At 40.5% G+C, this 17,288-nt stretch overlaps 1 protein-coding gene across 9 annotated transcripts in view; it reads right to left on the reverse strand.

Moving 5' to 3' along the window:
* The window catches only part of PHACTR3 (phosphatase and actin regulator 3), a 269,656-nt gene that overhangs the window by 126,333 nt on the left and 126,035 nt on the right, over positions 1 to 17,288 (reverse strand). For 6 of the 9 annotated variants that reach the window (XM_089513699.1, XM_089513698.1, XM_089513701.1 and 3 more), the window contains 2 exons: positions 16,884 to 16,961; positions 7,379 to 7,558 (listed from right to left, as the gene is read on the reverse strand). The exons of 1 other annotated variant lie outside the window; for it this stretch is intronic. In XM_089513699.1, coding sequence (XP_089369825.1) covers positions 7,379 to 7,558; positions 16,884 to 16,961 — 258 coding nt within the window. The remainder of the gene's footprint in view (positions 1 to 7,378; positions 7,559 to 16,883; positions 16,962 to 17,288) is intronic. 2 more of the 9 variants (XM_089513700.1, XM_089513706.1) reach the window with 2 other exon arrangements.

Raw genomic sequence — 17,288 nt, forward strand, 5'->3', positions numbered from 1 at the left:
CATCCCTGTGTTAATATTTGATGCTTAATCATAATGTATCTACATGTGGAGCAACATGCTGTGAAATGTATGCATTATTTCTAAAGGGAATATGCCATGGCTTTGTGAGACAAAATGTATGGCTTCCTGTGTGCACTTTTATCTGTAAAAAGGGTTATAAAAGAATTCCTGTTATAAATAAAATATGCCAAGCAACCTTAATAGTTGGTCCAATAAAAAAAATAATTGGTTTCCCTGATGTGGTTATAGTTGGTGACATCAGTTCTTTTCATATCATCTGTATCCAAAGCACCGCTGCTAAGATATTTCAACTAAATCATCAATCAGCTAGTCTTCAAATCCCATTGATTCCTATCTAAGTTCAGTAGCCATCACAACACATTTTGCCTTACCTCCAAAGTCCTCTATAGCTTTCCCACCATATCCGGAAGAGATCCGCCTCAGTGGGACACTGGAAGCCTTCAAAAAGGCATTAAAAACCTACCTCTTCCTACAAGCTTACCCTCCCAACTCTTTGTAGTGAAAGTACTCCCCAATTGATTATGCTATGTATTTATTTTCTGATTTTAATTTTATATAATTATGCTGTTTTTAGATAACTGTATTCGATTGTTATATTGTAATATTATTTTTAACTGTTATTATTATTATTATTATTATTATTATTATTATCTGCCTGTCCTCCAGAATTTCTAGTGAGTTACAAATAAAATAGCTATCTGTAATGAGTTAAACTTTCTTTTAAAAAATAGTGAGATCACAGTGAAGTCACAATTTTAAATAACTACCTACAATGAATTAACCTTTTTATAAATAATGAGATCACAATGAAGTCACATTTCAAAATACTGTAAAAAGTGAGATCAGTCTTCCAAAATTGGTAGGATGAGTAAGTTTTCTTGTTATTTTAAAAGTTACTTTTAAAGGACATTTTAAAAACATTTTAGTGGCATTTTGAGGAAGATTTATCCCCAGATTTTATGTCATTCTCTTATTAATCTTAAGGGGTTTTTTAAGCAGCAGAGAATAAAAAAAGATCATTATGACCAACAATGGAATGATGGACAATAACATCCAAAATCCACAAAACAGTAATTCCTTTATTCAGACAACCAAAATGCACAAAATTCATGATGCAAGCTTTCAAAGCTTGACTGGCTCCTTCATCGGGCAAAATGGGCTGTGACTTCACAAAGGATGGAGACATCTTGGACCTCAATAGAAGTAACCTTTTTGTATTGCTAATGCAATACAAATTTTGTCTCCTGAACTCTGAAATGCTTTTTTCCCAGTACCACATGGCCAGAAGGAGGAGGGCCTGCTTGCACATAGATCCCTCCACAGAACAACACAACAACACCTTGAGATAACACAGCCCCACGACTAACATCATATGATTTTTAACACCTTTGCCTGATGAAGAAGCCAATGAAGTTTCAAAAGCTTGCATCGTGTATTTTGTGTATTTTGGTTGGCTGAATAAATGTATCACTGTTTCGTGGAGTTTTGTACTTACAAGGCCAACATGGCTACCCCTGAATATGTTTCCTGAACAATACAATGAGTTGCTTTTTAACACTGCAATGAATAACGGCAACAGATTACTTTTATAAAATCTGTAACAAGTAGTAAGATTAAAATATTATTTAAATCAACTTTCCAGGCTCTTCTACCTCAATTCCACCAATATATTCTTGCCTATCACATTCAGGACAGCTGAGCTGCTGCTCCCCAAAACAGAACTGTCATTGTCCTTTGTTTTCCAAAAGGCCTAGTGTGCCTTCTCAGAGGTCCTGCATGGATTTTCTCTTCTCTCCTCCCCAGAAAATGGAAAAGGATGGTGGTGGAGTTATGAAAGCTTTTACAAATGATGAAGTGTTTCTTCTTACTAGATTTTCTTAAGTTATGTAACAAACAGGGCTGAACATATTCACTCATTCAAAATAAAGGCAAAACTTCCTGCCCTCTCTCTGTGTTGGCTTTGTGCATTCTGAATGGATTATGAGACATTACAGCCAAGCCACTTTAGGATGGGGCAAAGAGCACCATTCAATCTCAGCTAGGTCAATACTATATGTAACAGTGCAGAAATGTCTTCATATCAAGTGTATGATCTATGATTGGTTATAATGTTGAGCTAGGGAAAAAGCAACACTGTCTTGTGTGTGTGCATTCATGTTTTTAAAATGTTGCTAACAGGGGAAGTGAAGAGAAATATAAGGAGGAGTCTAAGGGCCATTTTGTGCAATTCCAAAGTAACCTTTTCACATCAAATATAAAACACTATGCTAGTGAGCATTTGGCATAACATTGTTCAAAACTCACCTCATCTATGAATCCTTCACTTAACCCCTTAGTTATTATTCAGTATAGAGATTAAACATGAAAACACATTACAGAATTTCACATTTTCCTCACTGCATCCATTGTTTTTATCATCCAAGCACCTGAGGTTGTCTTTTCTATCTTTCAAAATGTAATCATTTTAAAAACCTTGGAATGGTGACTGTCTTTTAAAAAACATTTTACCAAGTGCCAATGATACTATCTCAATGCTCAGTCTCAAAAAACACCTCCTCTCAAATCAATGACATCATGCCAAACGAGCCAAGTCATTTTGGCACATGGGGCAGAAAATCCCACCAGCACCTTTCCCCCAAACTGCATTAAAAATAACTAACAATTTGTTCACTTATTGTCACATCTTAAATCTGTTGCTTGAGACAACTCCCTCACTCTGTCTAATGGCAGGGCTAGCCCTGTAATTCAAGGGAATAGCCCAGCATATAAGTATGCAGCTGAAAGAAAAGACAGGTAAAAGTCAGTGGAGAAATTTCTCCAAGCACAAAATACAATGTGTAACAGATCAACTGGGCACTAGCAGTCTGCCCCCGTACACACACTTTTTTCTGTTATTCTATATGCTGATTATATTTTTTCCTCTTGCTCACAATGTCTCCTCCTTGCCGTGTGTGTGTATATTTAGTCCCACAAAAATAGTTTTTAGTTATATCTTTCTAAAACAGATGACCACACAGTCAGAAAAGAGAGATGTAGTAGTGATGGGCGATTTCAACTATCCTGATATTTGCTGGAAGTCAAACTCAGCAAAATCCTCAAGGTCTAGCAAATTCCTCACTTGCCTGGAAGACAATTTCATGGTCCAAAAGGTGGAAGAGGCAACAAGGGGGTCAGTTATTTTAGATCTGATCCTAACCAACAAGGATGACTTGGTTAATGAGGTGCAAGTGGTGGGATCATTAGGTGGAAGTGACCATGTTCTCCTGGAGTTTGTAATACAGTGGAAAGGAGAAGCCAGGCAGAGTCAGACACGCATCCTAGACTTTAGGAGAGCGGATTTCAGTAAACTTAGAGAAGTATTGAGGGCGATTCCATGGTCAGAAATACTAAAAGATAAAGGAGTTCAGGACGGATGGGACTTTCTCAAAAGGCACAATTTCAAACAGTTCCAGTGAGAAAGAAAAATGGGAGGTGTCTCAAGAAACCAGGATGGATGACTAAGGAACTTTCAACCGAGCTAAGTTTGAAACGGAACATGTATAAGAAATGGAAAAAGGGGGAAATCACGAAAAAGGAATTCAAAGAAATAGCAGGCATGTGTAGGCGTAAAGTCAGAAAAGCTAAAGCGCAGAATGAACTCAGGCTTGCTAGAGAGGTTAAGAACAATAAAAAGGGCTTTTTTGGATATGTCCGCAGCAAGAGGAAGAAGGAGGAAACGGTAGGGCCACTGCGTGGAGAAGATGGCAAAATGCTAACAGAAGACAGAGAAAAGGCAGAATTACTCAACACCTTCTTTGCCTCAGTCTTCTCAGAAAAGGCAAAGGGTGCTCAACCTGAGGATAATGGAGCAGAGGACAGAATAGGGGAATTTCAGCACAGAATAAGTAAAGAGATAGTAGAGGAACACCTTGTTAATCTAAATGAATTTAAGTCTCCAGGACCAGATGAACTCCATCCAAGGGTATTAAAAGAACTGGCAAAAGTAATATTGGAGCCATTGGCAATCATATTTAAAAACTCCTGGAGAACAGGAGAGATCCCAGCAGACTGGCGAAGGGCAAACGTTGTCCCCATCTTCAAAAAGGGGAAAAAAGAGGATCCCAACAATTATCGTCCAGTTAGTCTGACATCAGTTCTAGGAAAGATTCTGGAGCAGATCATTAAACAGAGAGTCTGTGAACATCTAGAAGGAAATGCCATAATCACAAAAAGTCAACATGGGTTTCAGAGAAACAAGTCATGCCAGACAAATCTAATCTCTTTCTTTGACAAAATTACCAGCTTGGTAGATGAAGGGAATGCTGTGGATATAGTATATCTTGATTTCAGTAAGGCCTTTGACAAGGTTTCCCATGACATTCTTGCAAACAAGCTTGTAAAATGTGGGCTAGACAAAGGAACTGGTAAATGGATCTGTAATTGGTTGACCGGCCGAACCCAAAGGGTGCTCAACAATGGCTCCTTTTCATCCTGGAGAGAAGTGACCAGTGGGGTCCCACAGGGCTCTGTCCTGGGCCCAGTGCTATTCAACATCTTTATCAATGACCTGGATGACAGAATTGGGAGCATACTTATCAAATTTGCAGATGACACCAAATTAGGGGGAATAGCTAATACCCCAGAGGACAGGATCAAGATCCAAAATGACCTGAATAGACTAGAAAGCTGGGCCAAGGCTAACAAAATGAAATTCAACACAGAGAAATGTAAGGTATTGCACTTGGGGCGGAAAAACAAAATGCACAGATATAGGATGGGTGACATCTGGCTGAATGAAACTACGTGTGAAAGGGATCTAGGAGTCCAAGTAGACCACAAGTTGAACATGAGTGAACAGTGTGATGCGGCAGCTAAAAAGGCCAATGCTATTATAGGCTGCATCAATAGAAGTATAGTGTCTAGATCAAGAGAAGTAATAGTGCCACTGTATTCTGCTTTGGTCAGGCCCCACCTAGAATATTGTGTCCAGTTCTGGGCGCCACAATTCAGAAAGGACATTGAGAAACTGGAGCGTGTCCAAAGGAGGGCGACAAAAATGGTGAAGGGTCTGGAAACCATGCCCTATGAGGAACGACTTAGGGAGCTGGGGATGTTTAGCCTAGAGAAAAGAAGGTTAAGAGGTGATATGATAGCCCTGTTTAAATATTTGAAAGGATGTCATATTGAGGAGGGAGCAAGCTTGTTTTCTGTTGCTCCAGAGAACAGGACCCGGAACAATGGATGCAAGCTACAGGAAAAGAGATTCCACCTGAACATTAGGAGGAACTTCCTGACAGTAAGGGCTGTTCGATAGTGGAATGCACTTCCTCGGAAGGTGATAGAGTCTCCTTCCTTAGAGGTCTTTAAACAGAGGCTGGATGGCCATCTGTCAGGGATGCTTTGATTTGGATTTCCTGCATGGCAGGGGGGTTGGACTGGATGGCCCTAGTGGTCTCTTCCAACTCTACGATTCTATGATTCTATATCCCTTGATTTCTTTTGCTTACTAGTAGGAGAAGGGAACATTAATCTTAGTGCTCTTGATCACTAGAAGGTCCAGATCTGTTTTAGAATATTTCCAAATATTGCCCTATATATAAATTTCAGTTTGAAATCACTGCAGTTGTTCTGCAAATCCCTAAAAGCTTGTTCCTATGCAACTGATCTAGCCAATCAGTTATTTTACTCTCAGTTTCCCTCTCATTTAATTTTATTCTTCTGTATTTATTTTGTTGGTCAGTGGCCATAATGCCTGCTGTTGAATCTGTTGTGTGCTCATCTCCTACCACTAACCTTGTTGAAGATGAACAGTAAGATGTTCATTCACTGGAGAAAGCTGTACAGATATTTTCTCTCTGATAGCTTTTGTGTTCTGCAAAATATCCTAGCAGTCAGAGAGTTCTTCCTTACTGCAGAGGCCTCCATTTGGGCTCAAGATGCTCCCTCAGTGGATAAAGATTCAGTCTGTTTTGGAAACCAAGTAATCCTTCCAAGAATTTGGACTTTCCTGAAAGGTCACACAATGGGTTTTAATGGCCGAGCAGAGATTTGAACCTTGTTTCTCAGAGTCCTTGTCCAGTGCTCAAACAACTACACCTGGCTCACTTTCTTCCTTCTCATATTCTTCCTCAATTTCCCTTTTCATATCCCCCCCCCCCAAATCAGATTATACATTACAACCAATATGTTAAATTACTCCACATGGTAATTGGTTTCATGTTGTAAGCAATACAGGCCGAGTAACTGCATAAAACTGGGTGGTTCCCCTCCTCCCCACAAAAACTGTGTGTGTTGTTGAAAGAAATTGTATTGCTGTGGCAAATATCTCTCTTGCTATACTGTAGAGAGGTGGGTCACCTCACCTGGACAGCCTTTCCAAGTAAATTGATTAAACGATCCTATGCCTTCCTAAAGGGTACACAGGTTCTGGTGTAGGCACAACCTCACAACCTCTCCAACACTACAAGAATGTAATAATTTTAATCCCCAACTGGAGAATGAGTATGCTGTGAATTAGAATTGTCAAGCAAGGACTATCCCAGGTCCTAAAATTTCCATACCAAAATCTGAGACCTAGGTCCAACACATTGTGATATTGCACGAGGCAGGTCCTAGGGATGTTTCAAAGATGCAACCCCTGGATCACTAAGTATGATACATTAAGCATCAACCTCATTTGCACCGAGTATGCCATTCAAGTAAACAACATCCAGGTATAACTAAGATTCCTCATTCTTGTCCTGAGAAGTGAAAAGGAGGAACCAGGCCCTAAAACACAGGATCAGGCCCTGAGATATGGCAAGCCTACTGTGGATGTACCTTCCATTTGGAAGTGGAGGCTCCTTGAGTCCGACCTTGGAGGGAAGGAAATCAGCTCTAATTTTCCAATCCTCCCAGCTAGCATTGCCCATGCACATGCTAGGTATGGCATTCTGGGAATTGTAATTAAAAATTAACTTTGCCAGGCTTATATCCAGTAATCAATTAAATGCAATCCTATCCTGCTGACTTAACAGGCTCCTGGAGACAATTATATTTAAACTTGCCCCCTTGTGAACATCACCATGAAGCTGAAGAATTTCAAATAGTCTCAGATGGCTCACCCTAACTCTAGAAACAGAAAATCATCAAATCGGGGGGAAACAATAGCATGTAGTCTGTAGTCCTATCCACAGCAAATTATTTTATATTTAATTCACCTTGAAAATTTGCATGCTTCACTTCCATACCTATTCCATGCAATCTTGTTTAGAACTTCAATGCCATTTCAACTGGAAAGAACTGGGACTCACATAAGACTAAAAATGTCTGTAGCATCTAACTGAATCAGCTACAGCTCAGTGGAATGGAAAGGCCAAAATTGTTTCATAGCCAATACCTGAATCTTCTCTCAGCTCTTCCGAATGCAGCTCCTCGCCAAGTGAGGTGGCATTGGTTGTGGCTGATATATGTTCCTGCTGCGTCTCTTCTGAGGTAAGTGCCTGGCATGAGGGGGATGAAGGGTCACTCAGCATTGCTCTGGTGGCAGCGTCAGCAGTGCATGCTTTGCCTTCAGAATCTAGGACACCATGACATGCTATCATTAGTTAAACCATTGATGATTGATTCCCCCCCCCTCCCCTTGTGCCATTTTGAGTCAAAGGAGAGTCTCATGAGAGATACTCCTTATTAGGAACCATTTATTGAAGGGCAGTCTACAAACATCTGCATAACTTGATGTGACTTGATACACTAAAGTAGAGCTGTTGGGAATGGCTGATGTGGTTCCACTTTCATGATCAGCATATGTGCAAGTAATAATATAGGATTTATAACTATATATTAGAGAGCTTAATTGGATATGCATGCATGTATGTATAGTGTTCATATGACAATGGTGCAACAATGGAAGGGAGAAGATACAGTGAGCCTGTGGTATCCACTGGGGTTTGGTTCCAGGCAGGGTGACCAGATGTCCTCCTTTTCCAAGACATGTCCTATATTTCAGCTTCTGTCCAGGAAAAATTCCAAAATGTCCTCCATTTTGAGCATGACTAATAAGCCCATTGAGTAACACCATATTTGCTGCCCCCTTCAAGAAATGTGCCTACTTAGCCTGTACTTGCTGTAAATAAGGGGATAGGCAGGATCCTTCTAAAGTTTTTTTTTCCCTAGGAGCAGCAGCAGACAGGACTTGGCCCCAGAGCTTAAGGTGCATTTGTTTCTTGGAGGGGGGAAAGACAGCAAACATGTTAAGCAATGGGATGCTCCAGGACACCATGCAACTGTTGAAAGGGCTTTCCCCCCCCCCCCCTTAAGTTCAGCACAATTGACAAATGAAATGAATAATTCCAGTTTCAAATTCTAGCAAAGTACAATTTTAAACATTTGACTTGCTCAAAGGTCTATGTGTATACTGCAAAGCAACAAACCATTTTAACAAAGATACATTCACCAGAAAAATACAGTTGAGTACATAAAAAAATACAGTATAGGTAATATAGCTGTAAACAGAAATGAATTTATATTAGTGTTTTTAGATTTTTATTTGGTAATGTCCTACATACCTCTTGAATATTCTATGTTTTACAGTGCCTCATCCTCCTTTGTGATTATGACATTTCCTCACCCTGGTTCCAGGCCCCCCTCCCTCATGGATACAAAAATCCATGGATGTTCATGTCCCATTAAATAAAATGGCATAGTAAAATGGTGTCCCTTATATAAAATGGCAAAATCAAGGTTTGCCTTTTGGAATATATGTATGTTCTGAATATTTTCAACCAGTGGATGGTTGAATCTGTTAATAAAGAATCTGTGTATACAGAGAGATAAGAAAAGACTTTGCAAAATTCTGCATGTTAGTATGACTAAGATGCAGAATTCAAGATAATAGTACATATATGGAGCTATTCAGATAGGAGCAGGATTCATTACCAACATCTGTCATAGTCAGGGCTAGAAAACAGGCTTAATACTAAAATAATTAACCTAAATATATGCTGTTCCAAGACATTTTCTTTCCTGACGTGGACCCCCAATACACCCTTTTCCTACTAAGTCAACATTTCAAACAGTTTTGCTGCAACATTTAGACACTAGTTCCTCTGTTCCCCTTCTACTGCTGAGTGGCAGGACACCCTGACATGAATGCATCATTTTACTTTCTTTACCGGTTGTCATTTTGCACCTAAGAGGTGTGAATTGCTGCATTTGGCAGTATAACTGTGGCACAGGGCAAATCTGCCTCTGTGTGGACCAGCCCTCCTTAGCAGGGATCCTATAGAAGGATGCAAATTGTCCTGGTGTGCAGAGCAAACAATATTGCACTTCATTTCCCTGGTGGTCCTTGCTGCAAAAAAAGCTATCCACAAAGACCATGCCTGACATAATGACATGTGATGACCATTGATCTAGTTTGTGAACAATTGAGATGATCAATTTCCCTCTGTTGTTTGTTGATGTGTACTTTCAAGTTGTTTCCAATTTATGACAACCCTAAGGAGAACCTGTCATTGCGTTTTCAAGGCAAGGTTTGTTCAGAGGAGGTTTGGCAATGTCTTCCCCTGAGGCTTAGAGCATGTGTCTTGCCCAAGGTCACCCAGTGTGTTTCATGGCCAAGCTAGGAATTGAACTCTGATTTCCAGAGTCATAATCCAACACTCAAACCACTCACCACATAACAGTTTATCCCATCTTAAATAACTGGCCTTGCTAGACTTCTTTACTGTAAATTTTCATTCCTTCATTCCTTTTATGGAAGTAAAATGAGAGTTAACTACATAATGGAAGTGGAATCTCTCTCTTTCTATTACAGCTTGCTACACAGGAGAGCATAGATTTATTCATATTTTATTTTAATTAGGAAGAAATTAAACAACCAATATGGGAGTGAAAGGACAAGGCACACCAGATCAGTGCATGGTTATATGTTTCCCTTCTCAGTATATGCAAATTTCCCTAACAGCATTTCCTCTACTTTCCTCATGGGAAATGCTGTTTGTGTTTTATGTATTATGTTAATGTTATTCACATGGTTACAGTATATGGAACTGTACAGATGATTAAGCAGTTTGAAACAACAGACAATAAATCAGCACCTAGAACAGCTCCCTAAGCCTCACAATGCAAATTCCACTTCAGATCACAAAAAGGGTAGCAACACATACTACAAAATCACAGAATCATAGAGTTGGAAGAGACCACAAGGGCCATCCAGTCCAACCCCCTGCCATGCAGGAACTCTCAATCAAAGCATCCCTGACAGATGGCCATCCAGCCTCTGGTTACAGACCTCCAAGAAAGGAGACTCCACTACACTCCAAGGGAATGTCTTCCACTGTCAGACAGCCCTTACTGTCAGGAAGTTCCTCCTAATGTTGACATGGGATCTCTTTTCCTGCAGCTTGCATCCATTGTTCTGGGTCCTATTCTCTGGAGCAGCAGAAAACAAGCTTGCTCCTTCCTCAATATGACATCCCTTCAAATATTTAAACAGGGCTATCGTATCACCTCTTAATCATCTCTTCTCCAGGCTACATATCCCCAGCTCCCCAAGTCCTCATAGGGCATGGTTTCCAGACCCTTCACCATTTTAGTTGCCCTCCTTTGGACATGCTCCAGTTTTTCAACATCCTTTTTGAATTGTGGTGCCCAGATCTGGACACAATATTCCAGGTGGGGCCTGGCCAAAGCAGAATAGCATGGAACTATTACTTCCCTTGATCTAGACACTACACTTCTATTGATGCAGCCTAAAATTGCATTGGCCTATTTAGCTGCTACATCACACCGTTCAACTTGTGGTCTACTTGGACTCCTAGATCCCTTTCACATACACTGGGCTCTTCACCGTAGGAATTAGCATACAGCCTAACATTGATAGGCTTTGCCTCCTGTGTACCCAAGACTGAAAGTGGTTATTGGCCACACTTTCCAAGTACATAGACCAAGAAATTTACATGTGTGCTTGTTAGATATAACACAGAGATTGCACATTACTTCCTACAGAGAAGTAGATTTCTTGGTCTCTCTCTCCCCCCCCCCACCCCTCTCATGTCCAATAAGAAACCCACAAAGATATGTAGGATGCTGGAGGGTCAATAGGACCATCATTGTGACTCAAATAAACTACTCAAAAGAGCTGCTTTGAATGACTCCTTTGAGTCCTTTGAGTTGCTGGATATATATTAGATGTATTTATTATGTACAATTTCTTATATTCTGGAAGTAAATTAGATGTGTTAGAAAATTTACTATAGATCTATGTTCCAGAGCTAACAGGCATTCCCCCATAACATAGGGGAGCTTTTCAGTACCCATAATATATGGATCATGCATGCATTTCCATTTCAAAAGTGTTCTCTCTGTTCCTGAATAGGATCCTGAATAGGTCAGATGATTTTTTTTAGAAAATGGATGAACCAGACAAAATAAGGATCCATCATCATCCTCACCACCACCACCATCACTACCAACAACACCATAATCTCTAATCAATGGAACTGGCAACTGTCTTGCTTCTCCCTTGCTCCTTCAGAAATGACAAGCTCATCCCTGCTGTCCAAACCAAAGCTATCACCAAAAAGACCTGACATGACCTTTGGCCAAAGAATTCACATTTCTCCTTCTCATACACCTTTCATCAGACACTGATGACACGATCAGCGTTCTCAGTTTATTATTTCACTACAAGGATCTAAAGTGATGATTCAAAGGAGAGAAATGTCAGCACCCAACTCCCTCCCTTTCTCATCAAGGGCATTCAGATTTGGCATATCCCACTGGTTGCAATCTAAGGACATGGGGAAACCTGGCTGGCATGCTGCAGAGCTCCCAGTGCAACATTTTTATAGGCTGAACTCGCCCACTCTCCCTCATAATCACGTTCAGTGAAAAGTTACTGTTCTTAAAATAGCCCTTGCAGCAGCACAGTTGCTATGATACGGTGGAAGGTAGGAGGGAAAGGAGCTCATTGCCTGAGTTTCCACTCACTGTGAAGCCATCCCATACATAATCATTGGCATATTAACCACTGGGTGCATTGTTTGCTGTATTACACAATTTGGTCATTTGGGTAAGAAAATCCATTTCTGAAAGGGTAAAAAGAAATTACAAAAAGGAGGAACATCCACCACCAATTACAAGACTAACCCCCTGACATCTTGAAATTGTACTTAGTGTGTCTCCTTTGGATGTCTTGAGAAAGAGGCTGGACAGCTACTTGCTGGTGATGCTTTAGTTGGAGATCCTGCATTTAGCAGTGCATTGGATTCTATGGCACATGAGTCTCTTTCCAACTATGATTCTTTTTTTTTAATGATTCTATGGTATAGAAAATATTGACCAGTGTTCTGACACACCATAAGGTCAGTCCCTAGGTTCTGAGAAGGAAGTAATGGTAACAAGAGTTATATATAGAGAACAAGATGAAATGGCAGCAGCATTGGGGCAAGGAATGTCCCTTTATCCATGTAGGAGGATAGCCAAGGCAGCTGATTAACTAAACAGCTTCAGTTTGTGAAAGAGGTTGAGTTTAGAATTGAGTGCAGGTAGGCAAGGTCGAACAGCTGCAGGGAAAACTGGTGATGAGACATGACTGGATCAAGACATTTAAGGAGAAGCTTGGAGGCCAACATTATGTCTAGGAGCAGCACAATCAAGAACAACAAACAAATTCTTATCAGTCGCCCACTCTGCAACTGATTTGTTGCAAAGTGTATGAATTTCCAATAAAAGGTGATAGATGGACAGAGAGCAACTACAATGATGGAGTGAGGAGATGAACTGGTAAGGCTGAATGGTTTTCAGAAATTATCTGAACTCAGCAAAGGAATGGTCATTTAAGGTGCTGTGTTCATACTCCAAAGTCATTCCCTTCCAGCCTTGGACAATGCTTTAAGCAGAGCCCATGTGTCCACACCAAATTCATAAGGGCCACCACTTTATAGAGTTTTGCTGTACAATTAAGACACACATTCTTCATGTCAACTATCCTTCTCCTCCTAGGTGCTCTCAAATCTGGCTTCTTCACTCTGCTACATCAGGATAGGCCCTGCTCCTTCCATCATGGCTGCTGCCACATTTTATTCCAAGGAAATGCTAAATTCCCTGTGGCTGAAATCATTCAAGCTTTCTTTTTTGTCTGTATAGATGCATTTCTGGGTATCCTCTGATCATTTCTACGCTCCCTCCTTCAGAAATCCAAGGATTAGAAGACTCTAGTGAAATCTGAACCTTTTTGGATTCTAGATTCTGCAGTGGATGGCTGATTCCATATGTTATGAATCTGCAGAAGGTATCATAGCTTCACAGAAGATGGCTGGACTGCTTCAAATTCTGTTTTGAGTGCCTCTTAAGGAAACTGACAATTTTGTTAATAATTATTATCCAGATTTTGGTGCTATTTCCCCATTTCTTCAAGATGATTGCAAAAGTTGCAATCATACCTACTTTTAGATAGCATTTCTAAAACACTTTAGAAACACTCCATATATAGGATTCATCTCAATAATCCTTAAAATACCACAGCAAATTGCATCAGTGTTACAATGGCTCACTTTAATCAGTATTACTATGGCAAGACATGACTACTCCCCCTTCCAAGACCTCTCAGGCAATTGCTAGGTCCATAGTGCTCCAGAGGAGTCCCTTGATGATAGGACTTGCCCTGGGCCTGAGATAAATTGTTGAGTCTTTGAGCCATCATTTTAAATTGTCCATAATGCTTCATATATCCCTCCCATATATCTTACACTTCCACACGCACACATACACCCCAACCCCCTGCATGTCCCTCATTTAAAATGTTGTATTAAATCAGAATGAGACATGGAGAGGGATCAAGCACTCCACTTTGAATAACAGTGCCATCATTTGGGTGTCACAGAAACTCAAGAGACTTCGAAGATTTAATGCACTCAGCTTAGCATAGTATTGCAGATCTGGAAATTATTGCATTAAAATTAGCTCTAATTGTAAAATATTAGGATAAATTTTTGAATATTTTTCCTTCATCAGAACAAGAATATAAACAGTTATTTATAAAAAAATTGTGGGCATAACTGAATTGCTGTTAAACAACATTCAAGATGTACTCATATAACTGAAAACTTATATTGTCAAAAGAAAATCTGCAGTGGAAGTTGAAGATCAGATGATAGAGAACACAAAAATACAAAGAGGCAGATGAGAAAGATATGCAATCTCAACATAGCTTTTTAATTTGATAATTTGCTTTTTTAATTTGATAAACTTTTTAATTTGATAAACAGATATACAGTATTACTAGCTGATAACTTAGATGGTCTGCAAAGTAAAGTAGTGAAGTCAAAGTGAAACAAGTGAAGACCATGTTATAAAAATAAAGCTAAGGAAATTAATTTCATGGTAATTAGTAAACTTCAAGTAGCCCACAAAATGTTATTATACTATAAAATGCAAGTATGTTGACAAATATAAATAATGTGGAATCTGACTGAATGAGTAGTGAAATCATAATCAAGCAAAAAAGTTAGAACAGAGATGGCCCAGAATAATCTTTTCAAAATGAAAAATGTAAAGGATAATGAAAACCTACTAGCCTTGAGAATTTCTTTTTGTACAATATTATGTACTCTCAGATAATAATAATAAATAATAAATAATAAAAATTTTATTTATATACCGCCCTTCCAACAGATCAGGGCGGTTTACATCAGGTTAAAAACAATACAAAAACAGTAAAACCATACAACAATTCCATAAAACAAAGACAAAAAAGCCCCGGGTTAGCCGATCCCTTTGCCAGTGCGGAGGAAGGAGGCCTAAGGACTTTAATCAGGGAATGCAATCCCAAACAGGAAGGTCTTTAGATCCCGTCTAAATTGGGCCAGGGAGGTGGCTGAGCGGAGCTCTATGGGCAGCGTGTTCCAAAGGGCCGGGGCGGCGATGGAAAATGTCCTCCTAGTAGTGGAGACAAACCTCGCCCCGGGAACCCTAAGTAATTCCTGCCCAGATGTTCTAAGGGTGTGAGGCGGAATGTATGGGGAGAGGCGGTCCTTCAGGTATCCTGGGCCCAAGCCATTTAGGGCTTTATAGGTCATCACCAACACCTTATATTGTGCCCGGAAGCGAATGGGCAGCCAATGGAGATCTTTTAGCACCGGTGTTATATGGCTGGCCCTGGAAGTACCAGTGACCAGCCTGGCTGCCATGTTCTGCACCATTTGTAGCTTCCGGGTTTGGTATAAGGGTTGCCCCATGTAGAGTACATTGCAGAAGTCCAGTCTCGAGGTTACCAGAGCATGTACCACAGTTTCAAGGTCCCTCTGGGCCAGGTATGGGCGCAGCTGGCGAATAAGCCGAAGCTGATGACAGGTGCTCTTGACCGTCGCATTCACCTGAGTAGTCAGGTGAAGGGACGAGTCAAGAAGCACCCCCAGACTGCGCACGGAGTCCTTCACAGGGAGCGTGACCCCGTTCAGGACAGGTGGAACCACTGCCATTCCTGGACCAGGGGAACCTATCACGAGTACCTCCGTTTTCTCTGGATTCAGCTTGAGTCGGTTTTTCCTCATCCAGCCCATTACTGACTCCAGACAGGCCACGAGAGGAGAGACGCCATCCTCAGTCACTGCATCAGTCGGAGACATAGAGAAGATTATTTGGGTGTCATCAGCGTACTGATAACCACGCGCCCCATGTCTCCGGATGATCTCTCCCAGCGGTTTCATGTAAATGTTAAATAGCATGGGAGACAGAATGGCTCCTTGAGGGACCCCAGTTTTAAGGGCCCTCTCATCGGAGCACACGTCTCCCAGCTGCACCATCTGGGACCTTCCAGAGAGATAGGAGCGGAACCACTGGAGCGCAGTGCCACCGACTCCTACCTCTGCTAGACATCCCAGAAGGATACCATGGTCTATGGTATCAAAAGCCGCTGAGATATATTGTACAGGATGGAATCATGGACTTTAACACAAGCTACTATAAAAATGACAGAAGAATTTGGAATGTAGATTCATCACATAATGTCCTGTCCTGGATTGAGAGTGTGACCAGCAAAGAGATACTGAAGTGTATGTAAAACCAAGCTTGAATAAATTGGTCAAAATATGAAAAATGAAAAATATAGATGGTTGCAGCTGATTATTGAAGGTGCAACAAATGGGAGAAGTGTAGGAAGAAGAACTACCTCTTGGCCGAAAAACCTTAAAAAAAGTTTGGATATAATTAACTATAATTGTTTAGGGAGGGCTCACCCAAGGATGGAGCAGGAGAATAGCTGTGGAGAGTTTTGGTGGTTTTGATGCAAGTTTTTCAGGCAGTCATAGCACCTGAACCTGTATGTGCTATGGGTAATGTATGGAGATAGGAGGGAATGTGGCATAAGATTTAAAGAAATATAAAACTCCTAACATGATTTAAATATAAGGGCCACATGTGCTTTAACCCCTTCTGCATGGGCATCAGTAGAGTCGAACAGATGACTTATTTTAATCAATTCACTACAATTAAAGGAGAAACAGCTGGCGTGTTGGGCAGGGAAAAGACTTCACTGATTCAAGAATTGTAGCAAAGAACAGTTCTATTATTATAGTGAGGCAGCTGCTCCAGGCAGCAGATCTTCACTATCATGAAAACATGTTTATTTCACTTATTAGGTTGTAAATTCACTGCACGGTATAGGGAAAGGGGCTTCTAAGATTTTCTGCATCAGGTGTCAAAATAATTGTTTTAAGTATGTATTATGCACAGTGATGCCGTTAGGAAGCAATTTGCTAATTTGCCATAGGTAGCAAAATGTGTTCAAACAGTCCTGTTCTTGGTGCTGAACAGCAACTGACTCATTGTTGTGTTGAAGCCCTTTCCAGGTGCTTATGAAAAGAAGATGGGGAAGAAACATGAAGGTTGCTTTCACTTGCCTTGTTCCATAATTTCCAGAAGGCCTTTCTTAATTAGCTCGTCCCGGCCTTGCCTTGAGGTTGTCTTCTTCTCTAGCACTGCAAAAAGGGGGTGAGCATGATCAACATGGAACATTAAAGCTGACAATGTATGGAAATGAACATAACAAGAAGCCTGCATGAAGGGGTGAAGGATGTCCAGCATGAAATATGGCACAGCAGATGCAAAGCCAGGTGCAGTTTTCCACTTCTGCATTGGTCAAATTGCATTATATTTTTATAATATGCTTATCTTACCTTTCCATTAACAAACTCAGAGCAATGTACACAGGGGTGAAGTGATGTTGGCATAGAGGAAGGCTATGAAACCAAGTCTTTCCAGTCCATGTCCAATATCCCATGGGCCACATAGGCTATAAGAACATA

The sequence above is a fragment of the Sceloporus occidentalis genome, unplaced genomic scaffold (assembly GCF_023333645.1).
Source record: "Sceloporus occidentalis isolate IW3139 unplaced genomic scaffold, rSceOcc1.0.p SCAF_3, whole genome shotgun sequence".
Taxonomy (NCBI): Eukaryota; Metazoa; Chordata; class Lepidosauria; order Squamata; family Phrynosomatidae; genus Sceloporus; species Sceloporus occidentalis.